Source organism: Desmodus rotundus, chromosome 10 (genome assembly GCF_022682495.2).
Source record: "Desmodus rotundus isolate HL8 chromosome 10, HLdesRot8A.1, whole genome shotgun sequence".
In the NCBI taxonomy this organism is placed as follows: Eukaryota; Metazoa; Chordata; class Mammalia; order Chiroptera; family Phyllostomidae; genus Desmodus; species Desmodus rotundus.
Genome location: NC_071396.1, coordinates 3,010,944 through 3,038,680, shown reverse-complemented (window position 1 = coordinate 3,038,680; position 27,737 = coordinate 3,010,944). Strand labels below are relative to the sequence as shown.

The 27,737-nt window shown below is 40.6% G+C and overlaps 1 protein-coding gene across 2 annotated transcripts in view; it reads right to left on the bottom strand.

Moving 5' to 3' along the window:
* Positions 1-2,218: 2,218 nt before the first annotated feature.
* Positions 2,219-27,737, bottom strand: part of KCNT2 (potassium sodium-activated channel subfamily T member 2) — a 194,412-nt gene continuing 168,893 nt past the window's right edge. For both annotated transcript variants that reach the window (XM_024576037.4, XM_024576038.4), the window contains 3 exons: positions 17,673-17,973; positions 6,337-6,421; positions 2,219-4,895 (listed from right to left, as the gene is read on the bottom strand). In XM_024576037.4, coding sequence (XP_024431805.1) covers positions 4,784-4,895; positions 6,337-6,421; positions 17,673-17,973 — 498 coding nt within the window. In that variant the 3' untranslated portion in view covers positions 2,219-4,783. The remainder of the gene's footprint in view (positions 4,896-6,336; positions 6,422-17,672; positions 17,974-27,737) is intronic.

The following is a 27,737-nucleotide window of genomic DNA, read 5'->3' as shown; positions in this document are numbered from 1 at the left end:
GCTTGGCCCAGTGCTCCCCCATGTAGCTTCTGGGCGTCCAGGGCCAAGTCATTGCTGCCGTGAGGGTGAGTGGCATGACCACAGGCGAGACGTGGGGTGTGGCGATTATGGCACAGGGAAGTCTAGAAAAGTGGTCAATATTGTGTCCACAGAACAAGTCTTTTACCCATGACCGCTGTCTGTATCCTGTGGTTGATTCCGTGTTGATACTGGAAGAATTACGGAGACACAGTTGATTTCAGATGAAAAGTATCTTCTAAGGTGCAAAAAGATGTTCAATGGCTTCACTGACTTGCTTCGATGTTGTATGAATTTTTTCGTTGCTTTGGTAGCTATTTTATATAAAAAGGTAAGCAGAAGGAGGGCGTTGAGAAATATTGAAACGTGTCTGGGAAGTTTGACTCCATTAACATAGAAAAATTGCTTTGAAAGTCCAAGTACTTATTAAAATATATTATCTCGTCAATATCTTTTCATAGTGGTTTTTCAAATACTGAGCTCTCTCTTGCAGAGTCTTAATAATTCACTTTGAATAGTTATGCATTACACAAGGATATCAACATCTCAGCAAACTCAAGAAAAAACAATTGAGTGACTTCAAAATGACAACATAAAATCAGTGTGTGAAGTGGTTGTAACTTTTTGTACTACCTAATAAATGCTAAAATCATATGGATAAATAGGTAGGGATTTTTCAACAGGCAGATTTCTTTTGTAAAAATATGTGCCCTGAAATACTTACCTTTCAAAGTGATCAAGGAGCCATCGTTTTTGCTGCTAATCAGGCTTGCCCTCTGTGACATCTGTGTGACTCATGGAGGGAACTGATTGCCTAGTTCCAAGTTCAAGGATGAATCTTAATCGCGCTAAAGTGAGACATGGGGTTTGCCCTCCCAAACCTGGAGGATGCTGAATTCTCCAAAATAAAGAATTTTCCTCCTCTAGTTGGAGATAATAAATCAAGCACAGCCTCTGAATTATTTTTAGCAGCATGGTTTCCAGTGAAAATGTCAGTCATTTCACAGCCTGCTTTTTGCCAAAAACATTAAAAATCACTAGTTTTCATTAAGTGATCAGAAGATACTCCATTTTCAACGTCAAATTATTTGTCACTTGGTTGGCCCACAACATCTAAAATTGCTGTTACTTACTTACCCTTAGGAGGATGGATTGTTGTTTTTGCTGAAACACTTTGAGATATGAGTAATAAATATATTTTATTACATAATAAGTAGAAGCTGGGCTTCATAGAGAGAATTATTATAGAGCTTTAATGTAACAACTAATGGGTCAGTGATAAGTAAAGGGAACTTGAGAACGATGAGCTGTGGGAGGCCTCAGGGCAGGCACCCCCTTCAGGGCCGAGAGGGTGCCGGGGAAGGGAGCCGGAGCCCCGAGGCGGCACAGCTGCAGCTCACAGGACTGCAGTCCAGTCACGCAGAGGCTCTGCAGACAGAACTCTGCCCTGGGCTGAGGGGCCTGCCGGCTGCAGGGACCTTGATCACGCCAACCAGGGCCGGTCTCCGGGCAGCCGCCCACACTGCGGGAGCCTGGCGCTGGGGAAGCTGGACGTGAGGCACGGGTCCGTCTTTGGGAAGAAGAGAGCAGGCTTCTCTTGGGACTTTTCTGTCTCCACTCATCGCCATTAGCCCGTAGCCAGACCAAGCCACATAGGGGGCAACAGGACAGTCCAGGGCCATCACCGCCACGCTGTAGGTCAAGTCCAGCCCCTCTGTCCAGCTTCCTCCTTCTGTCCAGTTGGGCAAGCCCCTGGTGCTCCTGGGCCAGAGGCGAGCCTGGGGGTTTCTGTGCATCAGAAGGAGGAACAGGGAGGCCTGCGTCTACGCCATTTTCCTGGACCTGGAGTCTGTCTTTGACTTTAAATCTTGTGTTTCTCTTCTCAGACCAGTGTTTTCTGGTCTTTATAGTGGATTGGGACATAATCCCTTGTTTTGTGAAAACCAAATTCTCCTCTGGAACCTACATTCGTTTTTACCAGCTTTCTTTTCTTCCTCCTCCTTTTCAATTCTACTTTTTCCTCCCTTCCCTTGGTTCGTTCCCCCACTCTCCTTCCTGCTACACAATTGTTTGAAACCTATTTGTTAAGAAGTGATTCAGTAACAGTTTATTTATGGCTGCCTTTTCCAATGACACCACCTCATTTTTATTTGGGTTTTGAAATAACAAACTGACAAATGAGTTTTATACCTTCAAAACATAATTTGTCTAAACAATGAACATTTTAGCACAAAGCTCCAAGGGTTTTCATCATCAGAAATAATTTTATTACTTTTTTTAAAGCAATTCAGTGTAACTGGTAGCAAAATGATACACAGACAATGAATAGAACCAATTCCCTCAGGGTTACAAGGACCACTTTTGACTTTATTGTCTTTATGTTTTCATGTGCAAGTGTAAGTATTTTAAAAAGGCAACGGTTTGTTAAAAGGCTTTTATAAGCATGTTTTTATTCTTTAAATAACAGAAAGCCTAATAAACTATCATTATTAGAGCAAGCTATATGCATTGTGTCAAGTAGTAAATTTGGACTACTGCTCATAATCAAAAATAACTATTGTAAAATTTATGAGACATAACTTTTAGTTTTATAGGAAATACAGTCATATCAGAACTTAAAACCCTAGTCTCGCCAACCGTCATCCTGCAAAAATGCTGGACTTGAGATCTTCTGAGGGAATGGAAGATTCATAAAATCTTATATTTATTCCTAAAAATAACTCCAATGAAGTAAAGAAATGGCAACTCAAAGAAACATCCCACTTGACTGTTGATGTGCCAATAAGAACCAGGATCAGTAAATTCATTATTGTTCTCCATTACACATGTTACTCTGATCCTGCCACGAGTTTGAATAATTTACCTATTGATATGCAGATTTGCCAAATTTCTTCCCCTTGTGTTGGTAACGTGTACATACCTACACATACAATCTCTGTTTTCAGGCTCGCTTCCTGTTTTAAGTAACTTGTACGTTTGACTTTCCTGTCTGACTAAAGAAAATTACAGATAGGCTGTCCCTACTGGAGAGAAAATTCTTGGGGGTTTTGTTATTCAAAAATGAGAGTAGGGAAAAGTACTAAAAAAAAACCCCAAACAAACAAAACACACACATATACAACAACAACCAATAGGCATTTCAATCTCTAAACCAAAATATACAATGACTATAACCTACAGTTCCACATTTTATGTTCTATATCTTTATTTCCATGGAATATGTGGGGCCTATCAGGGTTTCTTTCTCTACGTTCTTTTTGTTAAGGCTTCTATTTTCCATTCAATTTGTGTGTTATTTATGAAATATAAAGATAAAATGTCTCTTTCTAGTCTTAAATGTCTTATTTTCTGTTGAACTCAAACTAAGTGTCAAATTCAGAAGTAAATAAAATACAAAATTAGAAGTAAATTATAAAACTTTACTTCTTATTTTAATGATAAAAAATAGCTCCTTAAATTTACTGATGTCTCTCTGCCTTAACACATTCCAACTCACTGGCCGCTCCCTCCTGTGCTTTTCTGTCTCTACGGAAAATACAGAAACACAGAGAAAAGCACTAGTGTCCTGAAAGGTCAATTGATATTTAATTTATAACTGTCAAATTCTGCATGATTTATATTCAATTCCAATGGCAAAACTCCCTATGCTTATTATATGCTTATTTTTCACAATGTTAAAACCTAGTTTCTATAATTTTTCAACATTAAATCAAAATTTTAACCTATCATTTTTGTTACGATTATTTCAATACTAAAGGCAGAGAAGAGGACTTGTAATGCTTCAAATGTCTTTGTATTCCATCAGAAGTATAATTTTGCTTCTTTGAATTTTAAATTAACTCTCGAATGAAATATTCTGTATAGATAGGTGGGAAATGTTGAAGCTCAATTGTCTAGTGAAAACCACTGCGTATTTCAGTGAATGGTTCAATTCTCAGGTTAAATGTAAGTCAACAAATATGTTTTAAGTATTTTCTGTATGTTAGGCATTGTTTTAAGAGAACAGTCCATATTTGCTTTTTTATTATATTCTCTTTGGCATACAGTGGGGGTCAGACATTCAGTTAGCAAAAAGTTCAGGTTCTCGGTATTTCTTTCTATTTGTTTTGGTTTCTTCAGCGGAACAAAACATTCTAGGAACATCTCAAATTCTGAAATAAATTTGGTGTCAAATGAATAGGCAACCAAAACAGGTTAAGATGACTGAAAGATTTTTATGCCAAAGCAAATTATGATTCTTACAAAAATGTGAGTCAACACGTTTATTCATTAACCTCTGTGTAGAGAAGATGAGGCATTTATGACGAGCTCAGTATTATAAAAGAGCAAGTTTAAAGAACGTAATATAACACATTTAACTTGGAAGAGGGGCAACAATCTTCTACGTCCAATGTGATGCACCCAATATAGCTGGGTTTTTACTTTACTTTCATAAAACCTAAAGATATTTTAAAACCGACTTCATACAGTTTGAATTATTGTCAAACAATTAGCTATGCAATTTAAAATTGTATGTTTTAATTTAGGCTTCAAAGTTCATTCCATCGATGTCTTTCAAACATTAATAGGAGGAATACCAATAAGCAGTACGTTAAATTTCAAAATAATCTATACTTCTAAGAGAATAGATTTTTTAAAAAATATGAGAGATTTGAATAGATTCCCATCTAGTTTACTTCATGCCAGCAACACTTTTTTTCCCCTAAGAAATAGTTTTTTCAACAAGATCCTCGTAGGAAAAAATAAGTCTGTTAAGCTCGCAGTATCAAAGCTGAGTTTCCTCCCGAGAGTCTTGAGCAGAGGTGATGCAGAGGCTGCCGTCTCGGCTGGGCTCGCTGTTGGGAAGGTAGGACAGGGGGTCTGGTCGGATCAGGTATCTGAGAAGAGGACACAAGCGAAATAAGCCAGGCGGTGACAGACAAACACCATATGACCTCACCTCTAACAGAAACCTAATCAACACAACGAGCAAACAAGCAAAATATAACCAAAGATATTGAAATTGAGAACAGGCTGACAGTGACCAGAGGGGAGAGGGGAGAAACGGTGGGAAAACGTTTTCAGGGGAAAACGGTGAAGGGTTTGCAGGAACAATTATAAAGGACACATGGACAATAACAAGGGGGTGGTGCAAACGGGAGGGAAGTGGGGAGGGCTGGGGTGTTGAGCTGGGGTTGGGGGAGAAGGCAGAAAACTGTACTTGAACAACAATAAGAAAAAATAGTCTAAAAAAAAAAGAGAACACAAAGCCAGTAACTGCAACAGTCAGTAAGCAAGACTAGTTCACGCTGGCACTTGAGATTCCTACTCCAGATGTCTGTGTCCAGGGTATTTGCTTTTTAACGCTGCATCCTCTAGTGACTTATGCTTCTTTGAATCAAACAAATGTTGCCCATCCATTGAAAGTGAACTTTTGAGAGTGATTTTTTAGAAAAACGTACAAGGCATGCGTATAACCCATTATCCTCTAAATTTACGTACATAACTGCGCAAGTCCCTTCCCCTAACGTCATCACTATGAAACCTAAGAGTCTAAAAGAGTAAATTTCTAAGATGCCGTTTTAGGTGCTATCTGTCACATAGACATTTTTTCATGTCTGTCATGGCTCAAGTTACACTAAAATTTAGTTATCTCAGTGCCAAAAATATGGGTTATGGTATGTACATAAAACACAGTCTTTGATGAATCAAATTACTACCTTTGATCTCTTCCTAATAAGCCTCGATCTGTTTCACTTTGGTTGGTAGAAAATCGCACGTCTATAGAAGTAGATAGTGGGAGATATTTCAGGGTGTTCTTTAAGCTGTTCTCTTGTTATTCCACATATTTTCTCTTATTTCCCCAAATACACATATATACTAGCTCACAGAATACAGAATTCATGCTGCTATTTCCTGCTCTGACTCCTCGACAGTCCTGCAATGTTTTTATAGTATTTCACACAGAAATACATCACATGCCTTTGTTGATTGAGCACCAAAATCAGACTTGGACTTTTATATCACAAGAATCATAGGGGCTATCACGGCGGAGATAAGAATATGAAAACATAAATCGGCCCTGGCTGGCGTGGCTGAGTGGATTGAGCGTGGGCCTGTGAACTAAAGGGTAACCAGTTGGATTCCTAGTCGGGGCACCTGCCTGGGTTGCGGGCCAGGTCCCCAGTAGGGGGCTCATGAGAGGCAACCACACCTTGATGTTTCTCTCCCCCTCTTTCTCCCTCCCTTCCCTTCTCTCAACAATAAATAAATAAAATCTTTAAAAAAACATAAATTGGTAGCTTCTAAAAATAAACGTGAGACGTAATATTAACTTACACCACGTCGTTCAGCTCTAGCCTGGTGTCCGGGGACGGGTTAATCAGGATGTAGGACAGGGTGCTCTGGTGGTCATTCATTTCGTCTGGAAGATAAAGACATGCCGAGCACGTCATGCTACTTACAGAAAATTACGAGGGTTATTACAGGGCATCTTATCTTCCAAACATAGAGCTGTCAACGAGAACTTGCTATTGTTTTGCCTACAGTAGCATCGTGTACGCAATGGACTATTTTCAAATTACTGCCGTGGTGGAGGCCTGGCAGGCACCCACTTTTGTTCCAATAGGTGATAAAAGTAACGTATCTGGTTCTGTTCAAACCAACCACAGTTATATCCTACCCTTTAAGCTTTTACACTGAAAAAGTATTTCTATTAAGGAAATAGCTAAACAAGATGTCAACTTGATTTCATATGCTTTAGTAATTATGCAAAATTATTGTGGGTGAAGATGGCCATCCCAGAAAGGAATGTTCTTCCAGGAAATCCTGTGAAAAATCACCTAATGCCACTGTGTTTAGAAAACATAACAAAGCTGTATCTAGAAAGCTGAAAGGCCCTAAATGTGTCTGACTTTGTTACAAGACAGCCACATTACTGGTTTCGCAAAACACAAAGGATCCCGTGGGACAGAGTTTAACTGTAACTTTCCAGGAACGGGTACTACCAAGTAATTCATTTTCCTCTAAAGCAATATAAATACATGTGATACATACGCAGGGCTTGACATAAATAATGCCCCTTTTTCATTAAAATGTGTTATTACAAGATCATAAGCATGTAATTCTGTAATGACAATATCACAATCAAGCACACCTTATGACATTTTAGGTGAAGCGTTAAAATTAAAACTACAAATTATGAACACCCACATTATCACCCTACCAGCCACACACATGCGGGCGTTACTTCTGCGGGACCTTGTATATGTTAAAACAAAAGGCTGTGTCATTTTAACTTGGTCAGTTCACTCGGGAGGCACCGTCAGGCTTCAAGTTCAGAGCTCTGAGTTGGCGTTCTGTGGGGGCAGTGGCGAGGAAGAGAGCACAGCTCTGGGACCCGAAGGCCTTAGCTGCGAGGCTGTGAGGCTGCGATACGGTGTAAACATCTAGGCGCCTGGACGCGTGGTGTACACACACATCAACAGCATCAACCATCCGAGGGTAAAGCTTGCAGGCTGGGAGGGTGTTTTTAATCCCTGCCCTCCAGCCCTACTAGTGTCCTAGTCACTTCAGCGGTAGGCAGGCTTGGCTCCTGAAAGAGGTGCTCCATTTTGCATTTGGATCCAAATATCTAAAAATGTATTTCACACCCATACAGACAGATCAATACTCACATAACTGCATACAGTGAAAGCCAAGGCCTTTTATAGGCCAGTGCAGCTGGCCTTGGAAATTTCCTGCACTGGGAAGTATATATTAGTTTTACAAAATAAGGTCCACTGCTGTGTGCATCTAACTAAAAACCTGCCACAGGAAAGGCAATATGAAAGATGATACTTTCCATTGTATTTCAAATTGATACATAGATGTGCCTTATTTTGAAGATCTGTAGTGGAAGTCCTCATCTGATAGGGCAGATAACTGCTGTGTAACTAAACCCACCACAAGAATGCCAACAAAAGTATTATAACCACACAGTCGCCAAGGCAGTGGTCAAGTGAAGAGGTACATTTGGTTGCATGTATCTCCAGGGTAGATACAAAGAATTGTATTCTGCCATAGGGATAGGGTTGCCAGGCAAATCTGCATTCAAGAGGAAAAAGCTAATAATTTTTTCAGCATAAGTATGTCTGAAATATTGCACATGACATATCTATAGCAAGCAATTATTTGTTGTTTATCTGAAATTCGTATTTAACTGGGAAGCCTCTCTTTTACGTTGCTGGACCTGCCAGTCTTGCCCAGGGGTAGATGGCTAACTGTGGAGAGAGAATTCCAATGAGTGTATGTATGACGTGAGCTTGCTCCAAATAAGGCACAATTCCAGCCCAAAGGGTGTTGCCCAGACCGAGACAGCCAGGGTCACCTGTGCATATGAAAAGCAATGTATGGATGCTCTTTGAGAAATCCTCTCCTTGAGTGAATTCCCACAACTGCTGTACAAAGGAACAGAAGTTAACAGTGCCTTCTGGACACCGATACATGATACTCAGAAATGCTAGAAAACCTTCTTCTCATTTCCTGTGTATAACTCAAATTCTTATATGAACAGCGAACGTTACTGAGCAGTGGCTTTAGGGGGAAAGCACTTGAACACATAACTCCTCAGTCAGCATCCATGCCCAACCTCTCTCCTTGATTATGCATGTGATGTTTTACTCATTTGGGGCTCTGGGATGAAGTCAAAATCTGCGGGTGACTTGGTTGGCCTGTTACAAGTGTAGAGACTGCCTGGATAACTGAAAATTGTACAACAGTAGATAGAACTAGAGCATCAATAATGGCTTTTCCGCTCATTTTAATCTGTCATTCTGAAGATTAGGAGTTTTCCACGGACTTCAGGAATTGGAACAAACACTTTGCTAATGAACTCAAGTGAAAGATGACATGTGGTTTCTATCAAGAGGTGGATGACCAAGGATAAGACCTCATCACTCCCGGCTTCTTCCCTCCCCCACGCCTCACTGACAGCTCCTCGGGGTTAGGTGAACAGAAATTTTAAAAAGTGGCTGAGTTCAAAGCCATTCACTCTCCCTCACCCACGTCCGCCTTGCTTTGGCGTGAATCCTGGCAGGCTGTGCCCTGCCATGCTGCTTGCTTGGGGGTCCTGCAGGTCCCTCCTTCACTTTGTGACTTTGGGTGGAAGAATTAGGAGGCGATGTTTTAAAAGCCCCTTGAGGTCACACATCAAAACCACATCACCCATCCAGTTTCAGCAGCTGCAGCTGTGGCGTTTTCATCTCTATTTGTATCTCCTACATTATGTTTTAGTGATTTCTGACTTCTGGAGGAAAAAATAATACATAGTAGCTTTTCTGGATCTTTAAGACCCTGTCATAACCATGGGCATTGGTGGAGGCAAAGGCATCTGTGGACTAAATAAGGCTTTTTACCAAAAATATAATGACATGGCTAGTAGACACAATGAATTTGTTCTGGAAAATGTGGCCCATGAACCAGAATCAAGACTCATTTCCTGCAGAGGAAATCTGTTGAGTGGATGAGATGTGTGTTGACACATGATCTGTGACCCTGGCAAAGCCAAAATGGTTGAAATTGTTCTATTGAAATGAATATTTTATCATTGACATAATTGTTTAATGGAACTATTCTTCTTGTGAAAATCTGAAATAAATGTACTAAGAGACTGAAAAATTTAAAAGAAATTCTAGAATTAGCACATGCAATCATCCAGCTGAAAGCTTCATGTAGGAAATACTCGGCTCAGAGTGCTTCATGCGGATAGATTACATTAGGAAGGAAAGAGAATTACACTCTTACTGTTCTTACAAAGTAGCTTATGGTTCCAGATCCACACACACCTGCATTCCACTTTTGGTTTTTGAAATGTTCCTGTAGGGGTATTGTCAGAACATTTTTAAAAGCCTACAATTTGATAAGAAAAAAATAAAGCTTACTTATATTTGGGTACATTTTATGAAATAATAATTTTGAAAATATGTGCCCATTATGCATTTGGTAATTGGAGAAACATTTTAAATAATAAATACAAAGGTATCACGAGAGGCCCCATTAAGGAAGGACACAGGCCCCAAAGCCAGAGTCCGCGTGGAAACTGCGGCTCCTCCTGTCACACATGCTGAGGCTGTGGGCGAGGATTTCCGTTCCCTTCATCTCTCCTGCTCAGCCTCCTCACCTACAGCGCGGGCTGACAGTGGTGCTGTCCCACAGGTTACGGAGCAAATCCAATTATCAGTAAATAATCAGTGTGACTTAAAGTTAATATGGAGTGTGCAGACTCGGCACCTGCCTCCTGTCAAGGGTTACATCGAGGTTACCCGTGATGACTGTAGCAGCAAGAATCAATCTGTAATTCATAAATGCTGACTGTGTGTGTTGTGACGGGAAGGTGCCGGCGTGGAAAGATAAGGAAGAAAATGTTTGGCGAATGGCAGAGGCTGAGGTGTGAGTTAAGCTGTAGGACTCAGGCCCCGGCGGGTGGACTGGAGTGAGCAAAGGGGCCATTCAGTGGAGGCCATCCATGCTGCAGAGCACGCTGGGACCAGGTCCCCTACGGCTTTGCAGACCTGGACCGGAAGTTTGAATTTTATTCTGAAAGTAATGAGAAGCCAGTGAAAGGCTGTGAGGATGGCAGATGGGGCATGACCTGACTTCCTGTTGGATGTGTCAGCTTGGCTGCTCTGAGGGAAATGAACTTCGGGGGCTCAGAGTTGACACAGGAAGAGTAGGTGAAGAGGACAGAAGCGCAGGTGAGAGATGGCAGTGGCGGAAACTCAGGAAGCTGGGAAAGACAGATACAGAGCATGACACAGTGAGACAGAAAAGGAGGGAGAGACAGAGGGAGAATGTTTTAGGATGCGAGACACCACAGCACATTTAAATTCTGATGAAAAAGCAAGTAAAAAAAAAAGAAAAGAAATTGGTTCTGTACCAGAGCGAGGGCATCTTTTTCTTCAGTCACTACTAGAAATACCTTATCAGAGAAAATACTCTCAGTCACACAGGGCTTATTTCTCCTACAAAACCCAATAATCCAAATAATGGGAAATTCTGTTGCCTACTGATGATTTCATTGTCCCCTCATGGACCTTTATAGCAGTTTTCTTGAGAGGCACTAGGCTATGTAATACAACCTTCAGAACAGAAGCTAGGTGGATTTAGTTATAGGTTTATCTCTAAGTCAACTGTAAACTTCCTATGTGGTTTTGAACATATTATTTATCTTATGATAATCATCATTCTGCACTATGAATTCTGAAATCTAGGAGGTTCTGTTTGGTTTGTTTATAGTTTTGATTCTCATTTTATCTTGCTCCTCTACCTTTTTACCATCCTAAATGTAGACATAATACTGTAATAACTACGTTAATGTCCTTATTCTCTGGATCGGTTTCTGTTGATGGGTTTTTCTGCCAGTACAGATTATATTTTCCTATTTGGGACCCACCTGCTTGACTTCTAGCCCATCAAAGGCTTAACTTGTCCATTTTCCTTCCCTCGGGGACCAAAGCCATATGTTTTCTTTTGTCTCTTGTCTGCGCCCCATTGATTTCTATTTTCCCCAGTTGTTTAAATTCAGAGCGTGAACAGTCATCATAATTGAAAGTTTGGTCTGGTTTTAATGCATTTAGAAAGCTCATTCATTGACTATTTATACTCAACCCATAATAAAATCTTAAAAGTAAAAAGTTCACTCAACCAATTAACTTTATTTCTCAATGACAAGAATATTTTATTTTATTCAAATTGGCCACATTTTCTTATACATATGTCAACACACAGCATTTGGAATTTCAGTCGTAAAGTAAGATATATGTATATGTAAGTGCAATTAAGTTAACTACAGTAGTAAATTATGTAAAAATATTGATGTCTTTGAAAAATTAATGTTCTGGGAAGGGTATGATACAATTCTTTGAAACAAAATGTTATAGTTTTAATTTAGGAAGATATGGAAAGTTCATTGCCCAAATATTTTCATTTTATATAAATCATCATCAGCTCAGCAATTCCCCTCTTTGAAAGCTTCATTACTTTATCTATTAAAACCTTTGAGGTTTTTTCCTATCAACATTTTACATACAGCCTTGGCTGGTGTGACTCAGTGGATTGAGCCTGTGAACCAAAGGGTTGCTGGTTCAATTCCCAGTCAGGGAACAAGCCTGGGTTGTGGGCCAGGTCCCCAGTAGGGGGCATACAAGGGGCAACCACAGATTGTTGTTTCTCTCCCTCTCCTTCTCCCTCCCTTCCCCTCTGACTAAAAATAAATAAAATCTTTTAAAAAACCGAAATAACAAGATTGTTAAAATATTCTATATTCAGAATGAGAATGACATAAAACAAACATCTTCTGCTTCTGACTACCTCCCTGTGAGGAGGGATTAGTTCCGGAAGTATAAACAGCACAGACTCATCCATTTCCTAGGAATCTGTACTGGGAATATATTGGTTTATATATCAATATTATTGTGCCCATTTATATAGGGGAAAGGTAAATTATATGTTGCAAAACCACAGTGTAAAATGGGGTGGATTTCTTTTGAAAAAACAAATTGTTGATGAAGTCACCAGAGTGATCTCAGGTACTTCTATTGTTCCTCCTAAGTACTAATGTTGCAAAACCGTCAGAAGAAGTATTTAGCTACAGTGGCTTTTCCCCTTTTGGGTAATTTGTTGTAAGATGAATTTGTGAATAGCTTTGTACTAGATAAAGGTACCTGACTTGTTGATTAGAATTTGGGGCAATTTTTTGTTGAGAACTTATATGTAAATGATCAATGATTTATCAGAGTCTTAAAGCAGAAGTTGAAGGTGTTACTATTACTATTACCACCACCACTGTCTCTATTATAGGTATGGGTGGGAAGAACATTCTTTGAGTAAATTTGTTTATTTCTTTCCCATAAGTAAGAGAATGACAAAGAATTAAGTCACCATCTTAGCTTAAAAAAAAACACTTCTTAGTTAATTTGTCCATTATATCAGGCAAATTATAAACTTATTTTACAAAGAAACTAGGCTTTCTGATGGGTGTGAACAATGTCATTGTTCTCGTGTAGAAGGATTTCTTCTCTTTCCTTGCTCGGCATTTCATCTTTTACTAGGAGTGTGGAACTCAGAACCATCCATGTCAGAATCGGCTGGTACCCAAGCAGCAGTCCCAGTAGCACGACTCACTTGTCAGTTTCTACTATGAAAAACACGTGTCCGTCCATGGCTTCATCATTAAGAATACGTCAATAGTTAGAATAATTTTCAGTGAGTGTGAGAGCCATTTCAATAGATGACTAAAGAATAAGGTCAGTTATTTACATAGAGAAAACCTTAATTATTCCCATTGTACTGTAGTGTATAGAAAAAATCTTCAATGTAAGTTTGACTCTATGTTTATAACTAGTCTGTAAATTACAGAGGTATGTACTAAAATATATCATGTCTGGAATGTAACAACAACAAAAAAACGATATGAGAAGTGAGGGAAATGGGTGGGATTTACATGGAACAAGACAGGCCAAGAGCTGCTAACTGTTGGAGCATGACAGTGAGTCTGCATGGGTTCATACAGTTCTTCCTATGTTAGTTCATGTTTGAAATTGTCTGTACGAGAATTTTAAATAATGAAAACAGAATGATGAGTCTTGCACCGAAAGAACACCTTTCCCTCTGAGACTGGAAACATTCCAAGTTCTTTCCCATATGCTCGCTCTCCACTCCGAGCAGCCTTCTCAGCAGGTGATGTTGCCTCTAACTAGCAGATGAAATGTTAGTCAACTTCCCATCAAAACACCTACAAGCTCACTGCACTTAAACACAGGACTTTCTTCCTCCTGTCCAAACATCTCAGCCAAGGGCTCCACAGTGACCTCTCACCTGCGTGTCCAGCATCTCTAATGGCTCAGTCTCAATAAACCCACTCATATCTCCTTGGCCTCCAAACCAAACAGTTCTCTCCCTCCTCCCCTCTCCCATCCAGCTGTGTTCACATGTCTCACCTCTCCTTCACAACAAAACGTTTTTGCAAAGCTATCTACCAGGGCCAAGATGGATAGCTGTCTCTAGATAGCCATTCTTCTTGTCTTCTTCAATATCGGGTCTGGGCCACCAAAAACAGAACACACTTCCTTACCAATAGGACAGGTGGCAATGCTGTGTCCTGCTACCTGGCAGTACCTTCATGGGAGACACAGCCCTTTTTCTCTGGTCTCGCCCTCCTCCTGCCGGTTGGAATGGGAACAAAGTCATTGGTGCGGCAGCGTCCATGGTGTATTATGACGTGGCTTGGGCAATGGCGGCAGTAGATGCAGCAGCAATAAGATAGGTTGCGTGTGCAGCACCTTAGAGGCCCCTCTAGTTCACCCAAACCCTTATCTGCACATCATCCCCGAGGCTACGTGAGCCCTGCATGGCACATTTACCTGGGACTGCCCTCGCGGTCACCGTGCCTCCAGTGCCCTCTGGCACCATCAGTCACTGTTCCCTCGCTCTACGGCCCGATGCGTCCCAGCATTATTTTCACACTGTAGAACACGTAGGAAATGATGTCTGTCGCCTCACATTGGGGTCACAGACAAAACTGCTTATGGCTGGAAGTAGCCATCCGAGGGGGCCTCCGACCACCTTAGGCCCCGCCTGGGCTTCTGAGGGCGTAAAGGTTCAAAACCGTGACAAAACATGCAACCAGTTGATAGCACACGACTGTATTTGGGCACATTTTGGGGGTAATTTAACTCCAGACACTTCAGTCTCTTGTTTTTTTAAAAGAAAGTGCTTCTTTCCTTAGCATTCTAGACATAGAAGGATATTCTATAGTTCTTTCATAGTCTTTCATCTGGGGTGGTTTTACTTATTCCTGTGGATTTCATGAAAATCTATGTGCTGATGACTCTCAGGTCATCACTATAAACATCTCCTTGCTTTTTCTTAGGCACCAAACAGCAAAAAGCCAGCTTCTCACACACCACCACCCTCGGAATTCTTCCAGGCACTCAAATCAATGTATTGTCTTCACCCCAACAGATTTGCCTTCTTCTGATCTCAAAGTGCCACCACCACTTAGCTGTTCAACCTAGAGTCCTCTGAACCTTCTTTTGGCTCTTCCCCTTCCCTCTTCCTCATATCTTATGTCCAAAAAGTCAGAAATAATCTGCCCCTTCTCCTGGAACAGGCCCGAGCTACCCAGAAAAAGTCAGATTATGCTCATGAGTAAATCAGCCACCATGGATTGTATACAAAGTATTTCAAACATTTTTCACCTGTGAATCACAACAAGATCCGGTCAGGAAAGCAGAAAGTACCTGTGATTTAGTGAAAAGGTAAAAAGATACCGAGTCCACGCATCAGTTAAAGTACTGATGTGAATGCGTACTCAGCTTGGTGACCCAGGGAAACCATTTATATCTGAGACCCCGTCTTCTCACCTGTAAGCACACCGTTTGTTCACGCATTCAACGTGCAATGAATGGGCTCCTGTGGGCCAGGGAACGTGTAATTTGTTGAGGATGCAAAAATGAATAGATGAGGAAGACATTCCCTTTCCCTCAAGGAAGGAAGACAAACACGCAAAATAATAATAGTTTTAAAGCACGCATCCTCAGTGGAGACAATATTGCCCCTAAGGGAGAAAAATGTGTTTTTGTTTTTGAAGTGGGCAAAAAAAAAAAGCCTCTTTGATGTATGAAACATGGATATACTTATAGTACTTAAATAAGTGTATAGCAGGTCTGTGGAATTAACTAAATGCCAGTCCTGGGCTAAGCACCGTGTCCCTCACCAGCACATGTGTCCTAAACAACGAACCTGTGAGACAGGTGTTATTACTTCCATTTGTCAAGTGGTCAAAGAGCTTAAATAGTTCAACGATTGTCCTGGCCGGCACTATACTACAGGTTCCATAACTGCAGAGGTCTTGTCTGGATAGGTCACTGTTCTAGTCCCCTGCTCGGAACAGCGCCCGACACCCAGAGGGCAGCCCGGTAATATCTTGTGAACGATAGATGAATTTTTGTGAATTAGAAATACAAGGAGGGCCTGGAGCCCTTGATGTGTTTGGCTCCAAATCCCACTTTTTTGTCATCTTTGTGAGATTAGACAGGTGCCGTGCATGGCTTTAGAATGAACCGATGCGTCATGGATGGATAGGTTGATAGAATGAACGGAATGAGAAAGCCAGAAGAGAGAGAGGAAAAGGGTGGACAGTATCATTCCTTCCTTTCCTTCCTTTCCTTCTGTAAGAGTAGTTAGTGTGAGAAGTAAATTAACAATTTATATTTTAAAAACCTGTGGAGAATAACTAAATGCGGGGTACCGGGTAGAAGTTTGACGAGGGAAAACGTAACGAGCTCCTGCCAGTTATACAGCACGGCCAGTTCATGCGCTCGTGCACGTTTGTGTCTCGGAGCCAGCTGTGGCCCGCTCACCGCTAACAGGACCCGCTGCAGCTCTAATGTTCACGAAACACAGCCAGACCTGGATGAACAATCATTGGCCAGAACTTTTCAAAAGAGCAAGAAGTAGCTGGAGAGTAACTAACAAAAGGACACGTAAATATAGGACAATAGTTCTATGAGAAATACTATCATAATTGAAAATTGGCCAAGGGCAAGTAATATTTTTAAATAAAAATGATTGTTTTCCTTTAATTTGTTTTTTTAGCATAAGACCTTGTTTGATCCCATTAAAATGATGGGTCATGGGTGAGTCAGCACTACGTGTAAGTAAGTACAATGTAATAATGAATTATGGAACCCTGACTCTGAGACATTTCAACTGTGTGTCCTTGGTCGAGGTCTTTAACCTCTGAGCTTCAAATTCTTGAAGAGTAAACTGGGGCATTTATTGCATTGGGGCCATAAGGAGTAATGAGAAAATACGGAATGCATTCTGTTTTATACTTAGCCTGCCCGACGCTGACTTTATCATGCCTCCTGGCTTACCTGGCTTACACATAACAAAACAAAACCCTCATCCTTTGAGTTTCTTCTGAGCTGACTAAATTTCTTTTTTAATGAAATGTATACAGTAATAAGCTCTATATTTTTAAATTATCCTTGCATTATTTAAGCTGTGCCAAGTGGTCAATATTGCAATCACAGATCAGCAGAGGAGGCTAACAATTATTGGGACAGATCAAGCCCCCTCTGAGCTTTAAATGAAAGCTTTGGAAGACTTTGTTTCCGGGTAACAAGAACCTAAACAAATTTTGTAGGAACATTTGGTTTATCTGTGGCTGGTACATTCCATTACTTGCCAAAGCCTCCAATTTATTTCATTCCAGGCCCTAGAATAGGATATGTGTGTATGTGTGTGTGTGTGAGACAGACACTGGAGCCAGAAAGACTGGACATAAACCTCTGCCATACTATTAACAAGCTAACTAAGTAGTAAGTCACTTGCCTTAGTTTCCTTATGCATAAAATGGGAGAGTTTTGTGAAAATTAAAGCGAAGATAATTTACATAAGGTATTCGTCACAGTGCCTATAGAACCAAGCACATACTGAAAACTGTTAGCACTTCAATGTTATTTTCATCATCATAATTTTCCGTAAGAGATTCAGTATACGCCCCTATTCCCTTCCAAGCGACCTGTGAACCAAAAATGCGATCCTCCACCTGCTAAATGGGAGCCAGCTCTACAACGACTAAGGGCCCGAAACCACAAGCCCACATCATACAAGACTTGGAGAGCGCATACCATAGCCCACTGTAGAAAGACCCAAGTGTCTCATTCTACTTTTCACAAGTTCAGCAAGCTCTTGTCTCTCTGACCTCCTGTAGAGGTTCAGTCGCTGCTGGGTTATTTTCTCAGCTGTTTTACCAGAGTGTTTTGGACCTTTTCGGCTCAGTCTTCGGGCCCACTGCATGCTCTTTCTCCTCAGCAAGGGGTGGTCCGACTGGTCGCTGCAGGCGGAGTTGCGGCGGTTGCCTCGGGGAAGGCCGTGCTCCTTGCAGTCTTTGGTGTCTTCCCATTCCTCCACACTGATTGAGATTTGAGACTTGAAAGGAAATGCACATGGATGGTTAGCGAGGTTAGGACTCATTTCAGCCTGGGGTTCGATTAATATTTTGGCTAATATCTTGGTGGAATTACTCAGCTCATGAGAGCTCTCACAGAAAGAGCAAAATCATAATCATTGGTACGAATTTCCCATCACTAAAAATGCTATTAGAAAAGATATTCTCATGGAATTATGTGTAAACCAGATAAAATATCTTTGCATCTTCCAATATATGTTTTTATGAAAAGAGTTAATTTTTATGTGTCAGACTTATTTTCTCAAATTACTCTTAACATAGTTGTTTGAAACCACAAACAAAAAAAAACTAGATATTTTATAATTTTGTGCAAATCACGTCCATATAGTGAACTTTTCTAAACCTACTACATGTATCTCACGTGAAATTTAAAGAAATATTGAAAAAACTTTTATTTTTGGAATCAATAACATTTTAAGTTTTTTAAGTTATTGCTCTTTCTAAAAATGGTATTGCAATGTGATTGCAATGGTATATGATTGAAATTAATGGTATTGCAAAGTTTTTAAAATGTGAGGTTTTGTATTCCCTCATATGACCCAGAAGAAAACAAAAAGCACTTTTTAATTCATGCATTAATTAATTCACCACATCAAATGTTTTCTGAAGAAAATATTAAAACATATTTCAGGAACTGTTCAAAGTATTCTAAGTGAAAATAAGTTCTAAATACTAGTACTTCACAAATGTCTTCTAGAATCACAAAACTTAAATCAGGCTCTTCTCCATAGAAGGGAAAAAGCAATGAGACCAAACTCATAAAGTCACTTTTGATTCTTTCACTACTATATCTGATTTTTAAGTAAGAAGCTCTTCTTTGATTATAGGCCCTTAATAATGGAACACTTCTTGTTTTAAAATGGTTGCTTTTCATACCAGGAAGTCATATGACACGCAAGGCCCGTCAGAGCAGAAAGCCTTCCTCTCTAAAAGCACACACATGCAATGAACAGCTTCCTGCCTTGGGTGCATCTGCTGTTGCCTTCCAGGAATGGAAGTGTCAGCTTCGGCTGTAACATGCACGTGTGGCTGGCTTTCAGAGTAAGAGAAGTCAAATTACCAGTTTACGCAAGGTCAGGAGGAGATCCAATAACATCCTTTAAAAAGTGAATATAAATTATGGAGGCTCAGTCAGTGCCTTACACGCAATACCTAGTGGCAAGCTATGAAATCATCTCACACTCCCATTCGATAAATATATATATATTTGTCTACCTTCCTATTTCAAAACAACCCTGTGTCAGAGTGATCAAAAATAAGTTCTTTGACCTTCATCTCTTCACAATCAGGGAACATTTCATTAACATGTTTAGCAACCTTATTTTGGCTATCAGAATTTTAGTTGGCAGTACTAAAATTGTTAATGCCATGGTTTTGCACCAGTGGGTGCCATCGTAAATCTGAACTTCCTCCAGTCTCACCTACGGGGCAATATACGGACAATCCTCTGCTGTGGAAGGGAAACCCTTGAGTAACATCTGCCGTCAGAACGGAATGGCAGTCTTTGTTCCATGGTTTTCGTGTATCTGCACTTGGCAGCAAAACCGAAAACGTATCAATTCATTCATAGTTAGACACTTGGCTTGCCGAGTTCTGTTCATCACAATCTTAAATTTATTCGATGTGATCTTTCTCGTCATAAATCTCGATAACAGTTTGATGGCCTGTGAAGATGTGGAAATGGTCATCTTGCCGTACCAAGTACTATGCTTGCGGAATGTCACTTAAAACTCAGGCCATGAAACCATACACTAATATTTTCAGAGAGATTTGCTTCTCCTCCAGGTTGGGAATGACACACTATTTGTCTTCACGAGTGCCTTCCCCCAGTCATGTCGAGTATGCATCCATGACATGAATGAACCCAGTTCCTGTGACATAAACAAATATGTACACGGGACCCAGTGTATACAGGACTGAACAATCCCAAGCACCCCGTGTATCATTGCTTCCAGTGCCCCGAGGTAGGGATGTGACGATTTATACATAAAACCCATGGAAATTGCCAGGCCGTCTGTGTCAATAATACAATAAAGTAAATGACATCCCTTTGTCTATTTCATTCTAACGATAGGAAAAAGGCACTAGAAGGATTTGGGGGTTCACTGTAAGAAGTCTGAACTGACAACACGCAGATTGTCCTTGACACGTGTGAAATCTGCAAACCTTTCTCCGGTCCTTCCAGTATGACATCAAAAAGCGCAGGGACTTTTGATGTACTAAGATTCACAAATTTGAATGATATCGTGTATGTTCCCCGGCTCCGTCCCTACACCAAAAGTGGTTAACCTCTGTGTAAAGTGAGAATAATGTCCATCTTGTGCCTTGTAGAAATTCACAGAGCACAGTGATGCATAAAGAGAACACTCGCCCACTGTCGACTTCCATACATGACAACGGTGGTCCTGTAAGTCAGCATGATTACCACCAATATCAGTTACATCGGTAATACGCATCCCACCCCTGGTATTCAGTGTGTGTGCATGCGCTTTCATAAGGAGGTCCACTCAGAAATACGCTTTTCTGCCGTCATGTCATCATCTGGTGGTAGCTCTGTTGTGTTTAGAACACGCCATCATCTTCCGGTGGACATGGTGTCGTGCGGGGGCCCCGAAAGTGCCTATATCGCAGGGCTTTTCCTGCAGGTGGAGGCCGTGTGAGAACACGGCTCCAGCAACAGTCTGGTATGAGTGAGGCAGACCTGGGTTTGCTCTGGACACCTGGGCCTGGCGTTGAAATCGCTAAGCGTGTCACCATGTCCGTATCTGAGGAAAGGGTAATTCTAATACGTATTTTTTGCCCACAGTGTTTGCTGAGGAGATCTAAGACATTATTCATGTCACGTGATACGACAGTGCCCGTCTCTGCAAATGCTCAATACACATTGGCTAATAGTATGGCTCATTGTCTTGTACGTTAAAAAACAAAACAAAACAGCAAAAGGGAGAAAAGAAATAAGGAGGAGCTGAAAAGGTAAAAAACGGGTATGAATCAGACAAGGAAGGGCATCTTTTTGGTGCAGTTTTCTCTATCAGTGACTGACTCTCACCAGAAATCAAGATGCTTATAAAGAAACCCTTGGAGGTGCGCATTCCTCGGTGAAGGCTGAGTCTGAAGAGAACGTGGATTTAAGTGGAAATGGAGACTTACTGTTTTGTACTATTTCCATGAGTTCTTCTTTGCTCTTCCTATGAATAATGAGAGGGCTCTGGTTCGATCTCTTTTTGCACTGTTATTAACAAAAGCCTAATGTCGTTATTAACTTAAAAATCAAGATTCCGTGCTAATATCCATGGGAATGAAAGAAGATACTTGTACATTACTGAGATCTGACCTCAGGCCCTTCAAAATCCATTATGTTGAAGTACCAACCCCCCAAAAATGATGTGTTAGGAGGTGGGATCTTTAGGAGATGGTTAGGTCCAGGGGTGATGCTCCATAAAGGAGTCTGTACCCGTATATGAGAGGCAGGCCCCAGAGAGCTCCCTAACCCCTTCAGCCATCTGAGGCTCCAAGAAGTCTGTGACCGAAAGAGGGTCCCTACCTGCCAGTGGGGTACCCTGAGGTCAGATGTCTAGCCCCCAGAACTCTGAGCAATAAATTTCTGTTTGTAAGCCACCCAGCCTGTGGTATTTTGTTACAGCAGCCTGAACGGACTGAGACATATTTTATATGAAATGCTCTGGAAACACATTGATACATGTTAATAAGGAAATGCAAATTACTTATGGCTACAATTTTCATGTAGATTTAAAATATCATTTGTAAAGGTTGTAGGATTTTTCCAAATATTTATCACCTTTGATATGGTTGAAAAAAGGCTCAAAATATTTCTTCACAAGAAAAAGAATTGAAAACTTTATAAATGAGATAGTGTTTCTTATGCCTCAAAGAGCTTTCTTTACTTGCATTATTTTCAGAAACGTGGCAAGTGTCAGGTTCACAGAGTACGTGAAAGGTTCTTTCCTGCACTACACACACACACACACGCACACCCAGGAGTTAGTTCAACTTTTGCTCAGATTTGTATTCATGTCTTAGGTTACTGAGCGACCTGGGGAACCAAGTGGTATTTTAAAGTAAATCGATTCACCCAGTAGCTTGAAAGTGAGTGTTGGTAATCAGGATTCATCACTCCCTTCAGGATGGTTTTGCTGTCGTGATGAGGGGCTGCACCAGCGCTGCCTGGCCGATGACAGAAGACATTCTGAGTTGTTACTGACAACACGTGGGCGTGCGGCCCGGGCGTCAAAATCCACCCACATCCAGGCCGATCTCAGCACCGTTAGCTTTCAGTTTATAAGAAACTAAGCAGTGGTTTTTCTTAACTAAACAATGTGTTTTATGGCCACAAATAATGACATATAAGAACATGTTTTCTTTGTACATAAAATATCCTTTGGGGTATGTATGTTCAGATTTTCACAATATGTTTTATACATAAGTATTATGTGTGTGTGTAAAGAATATTCTTGTGCACCTGGATAGCTGTAAACTCCCAAACTCACTTACAAACAAATAAAAAATCATTGAACAGAAGACCAGCGAGCAAGCAGCCAGGTTGAACAGGTGCAGAAAGGCGCTGAACAGTTTACGCTGGTAAAGGGCCAGTCTCGGGGCCAGCTCTGGGACCTTCACAGCACGATTTTTACTTATCGTTTTCCGGAACTCTGGGAATGTATCACCTAAAAGCAGAGGTTTCAAACACAAGCCTGCGTGTGTGCGTGTGTGCGCACGTGTGTGTACACCCTACAACGCTCGGGGCAAGTATGGGGCCGCCATCCTATTGCCTCCAGCATCTACCGTCGGAGGAAAAGGCCTGAACGTGGGCGGGCACAATGAAGAGGAGCACAGCAGCAATCCCCCCACGCCCAAACCTTCCACATGCACCCCCACACACCCTTCTCTTTCACATGCGAGTAACCCTGCCCTAACACGTGTGCCACTGAGGGACATGTGAGCCACAGGAAGGAAATTTCTAAGACAGATGTCAGATACAATGACACACAACTTGGTAGATGTGAATATTCATAGACTTCACATAAAACGGTGCTATCGATCCAAGAAGACTGTTCCTCAGAGAACCCCACCCCCTGGTGAAGATGACCTAGATCAACCTTACAGTTTCCTCTCCGTTCCCGAACAGGCTGACCCCAGCAGCCACTCAGCAAGCAGCTGCGACAGAAGGCGTAATTACTTCCTGCGGCCGAGCACAGTGAAGCAGGACCTCCATGCAGTTGGCGAAGGGGAGGGGACAGAAAGCCATGACTAGGGGGTTGAATGAAGTCACATGGATTGGTTTCGTGTAAATGGCTTCTTGCGAATCAGTGTGCTGGCAAGACTCTTAGTAAGTTAAAGGCAGTAACTCGTGCAAGTAAGAAATGCTCTCGCAGTGTTGGAAATAATCAATAGAGCTAGAAAGTATTATGTATAAGAATTACACAATTAAGGAGAATTTCTTATGAGAGAAAGTGAAAGAAAATTACAAATGAGCTCCCACTCCAGAGTGTGTGTGTGTGAGTGTGTGAGAGAGAATTAGAATGCACTTGAGGTTGGTAAGCGTGTGTATATTTGACTAAGATCACAAGGCATTTACTCAGCTGCCAGGACGGCTCACTATATTTTATTGACAGATTTAAGCGTGCTGACATTTTCTGAAGCAGTGCCATCCCCTCACAAATGATGCCCGTGAATAGCAATGAAGTAAGATCTATGTCGCTCTGTCCGCTTGGCACATAATTCCCTACCACTTCTTCCAAAAGTTCACTTAACCCATTCCTCCCTTTTCTCACTCGTGAACTGACAACAGTATGCTCCCTACTTGATCTTCATGCCACTAGGTGTTGAGAGAAGCCCAAGTTCACACAGCTAATAAAAGGAGAAGCCACCACTGAAACTCAGACCACCCGGTTCCAAGGTCAGTCCTCACTGGGTCAGGCAAAATGATTGAATAAATGACTTGTACCAGAAACAAGACTAGAAAGAGTATCGATAAAAAATGACTAGGATATAGACTAATCCCTCCTTATCCATGGGGGCGATGATCCAAGAGGCCTGGTGGATGCCTGAAACCACACATAGGACTGAACCTTATATATAATGTTTTTTTTCCTATAAATACATACCTGTGATTAAGTTTAATCTATAAATCACACACAGTAAGAGAGTAGCAATAACTAATAATAAAATAGAACAATGTTAACAATATGCTGTAATTAAAGCGATGTGACTGTGGTCTCTTTGTGTGAAAGTATCTAACCACGCTCTGTATGTAGAGCGGACACACCAGACGAGGGGGATCACCGTCCCAGGCCGGCCAGAGTGGGGCGGTGCGAGCCTGCAGCCCGCTACGCAGAATGGCGCACAATTCAAAACTCACATATTGTTTGTTTCTTTTCCTTTCATGTTTTTGGACCGTGGTTTACTGCAGGTAACAGAAGCACCAAACACAAAACCACAGGTAGGAGAGGACTGCACCCTACCTTACAATTCAGCAACAAGCAATTGGACTTGGTATCTGTTAGGCATCAAAAATCCATTACAGATTTTTCATCATGGGAGCAAAGTCAGGAAGATGATCGTTAGTCTGCCTGTGCTATGAAGGGAAAGGAATGTGGAAAACTCAAATTAACCGAGAGCTAGTGAAAGCCAATGGCAGGCATGAAATCTTCATGTCACTTTTCTGATGGCACTGAAGGTACACACCACACTTAGGAACATTAGCTGGTAATGACGCCGTGCAGGGAAACATGTGACTGGATTAGTGCATCCACGTCGTCTGAAGACAAACAGGTGAAATTACTCTGTAATTCTACTAAGGAAATATCAGTGCACTCCCTTGAAAATAGAGCATTTATCATATTTTGACTTAATTAACGTGTTATTTTGCAATTGGAAGTATTGAATTCAGTCTTTAACATTCTTTTCCTCTAACGGCTCTGAATTCACGTATCAGACTATTTGAGCAAAGGGAGGAAAACAAAATACTTACTTGTGAGGCTATTTCTCGAGACCGACACAGAGGAGGGGAAAAGAACATAACGAAACGCAGTTTAGACAACGACGCAGCGACATGTACATGAAGCAGCAGCGAGGACAAAGTCTGACAAATGCCATGTGTAATCTATGTGTATGATTATTGATCATAGGGCTTTAGAATAAAATTATAAAGTTAATAGAATTTAAAGTTTACCAGAAAGTGGTTCTTGTTAGATTGGGGTTTTTTTTTTGTTTTGATTTATGGGTTTCTTTCTTTTTTTTTCTTTTTGCTAAAAATTGTCTTTCGAGGATTTGATAGAAAGAACAACTGGTAGTGGTAGAATTAAATAAAACAATTGATAAGAGTTTATGAAGCTACTATATTCACTAGAAAATATTTGACATAACCATTGGCATTCAATAATCATTATGGTATTAATATCTGTACTATGTTAAAATGTAGATCTTACAAGATTGTTTTATAAAATTAAAAAATTTTAAATTTAGATCTTATAATAAGATTGTCTTTTCCTTCTGTATAAATTTAATTAAGTTCATAAACACTATTCTGAGTTTTCACGTTGGCTACACGGTCTAACACTGATCTGCTCAGTTATCATATCACCCCTAATTATTTAGGGTTATAAAAATTATCTGTCTTATTCTTTAGTTTTAAAACATTTCGTGGGGTAAGAGTGAAATTTTCAGTTCCATTTTGGGAGAAAGAATGTAACTGAAGTATAACTCATTGTCTAGCATGCTAACTATTGTTACAAGTATTAAAAATGCATAATAGACATTTGACTACAGCCTCCTTAAAACTTTATCTCAGGATTCCTAACACATAGCCCAACGGAATACATGTTGTTTGAGTGAATAATAGCAGAGAATTGGCAGCTAGAGTTTCAACATCATTCTATTTTTAATCCTTATTAAAATAGTCTTAATAATTTGATTTTGTAAAAGGTAAACTTTTATTCATATATTAATAAAATGTAATAAAATTTTACATCCCAGTTTAGTAGTAAAGGCGTAATAACTGGTAGGTGGGGCCGTCAACGATTACTCCATTGTGAATACTTTTTTAAAGTGACCGGATTTACTGCCTCTGAAGGTGACCAACAATTAGACTAACGTAGGCCACGGATTTATTGTGTGCATTGTGCAAAGGTTGGTACTTTAATCTGCTTTAAAATAATCTCTCTCTAACTTATAGTATTTTTTCACTGGTTATATCACACTTTAAGCAAATGTAATTTTCAGTACACTGGAAAACTGAGGGAAAATACAGTTCTATATTTTCTCACCCCCCCAAAAAAACCCTATAGAATCAAGTATGTTAGCTAATTCATAATTTTTCAGATTTTGGAACAATAGTACTATGTTATATACTTTATGGTCAGTTACACCCTTAGTGGGCTTTGGGTAGCATTTTATAATAAAAATGATTATTTCTTCAGTGAGAAGTGTGAGTATTCACTGGAATAAGGAACATCCTAAACTCAGGACAATTCAGGTGAGGTTTGTCCCCTGAATGAGTTTGGTGAGCTTTTTGGATTTCAGAATTGTGGACAGAGGATTGTGGGCAGAAATACTGTTCTTCTCTGTCACCAAGAGAAAAATGAGTCCTTCTACATCCTGTTTTTACTTTTTGAACTAGAAGAGAATGATGTTTTTTATAAAAAATAGACCCATAGGTGTTAGTAGTTCTCCCGGCATGGAGAAAAGGGGCAGAGCAGCTGTCCCCCACTCCCCTGGCCTGGTTTTCCGGTCACTGCTGCACCCCCACTTTACTCTCTGCTCTCCTTCCACCCACACGTAGCCCACCGGAAACACCGAGGTTGTGTCCCATGCCTTCTATCCTTTTTGCAGTTTTAATGATGAACATCCTTTATCATCATTTGTCTTCTCAAAGACGTGCGCTGTACTCTCCAGTGTATTTTCTACTCCTACCGACAAAGCAGTGATGTAATTCACGAAAAGTTTTTTTTTTCTACATAGAAATCATCTAATCTATTTTTGTATCTACTGTAGTTATTTAAATGTTCTCATTTTTATAATGGGCAGAATACAAAATTTAAATGAAAAGCTATCCGTCAAAAGACGAGTTCAGTACAGGAGGACAGGAGGTGTTGTGTTTATTTAGCCCAGTTTCCTTTTCTCTTGCCAGCAATGCGTGTTTTTATATGGAGATTTACAAACATTTTACTGGGGTGATCTTTATTTCTGATGGAAAGAACTGACCGAAGTGCATAGTGAAATGCTCTTCAATAGGAACACAGAAGCTCAATTATCCTTTCCCTGTCCACATCCTGAACAACAGAAGACAAAGTCCCCTAATGATACAAAACAACCGACATGAATATGAACTTGACCAAAGGCAGAATTCACTCTGTTCAAATTCACGAGGCCTGTATGTATATAAGGTCTGAACATGACAGTACTCTGCAGCATGGAAATCTCCTCGGGACTTCACCAAGTTCAAATACAAAATGGTTAGTGGCTTAGGTGTAAAAGAACTTGTGATCAGCTTTAACCAGATAATAATTTTGGAGGTCCAATATTCTTAAAACTTTAGGCACATCCGACTACACAGGCTCGCATATTTCACTGCCTGCTATATTTCTGCTGTCACTCATTACTGGTTTTCTCTGATCGGGTCTTGCTTTTTGGGGCATGAACCACAGGGACCATAGCCAGTGAGGGACAGACGTACTCAGGTTCAGCAGCAGATGACCATAAAGAA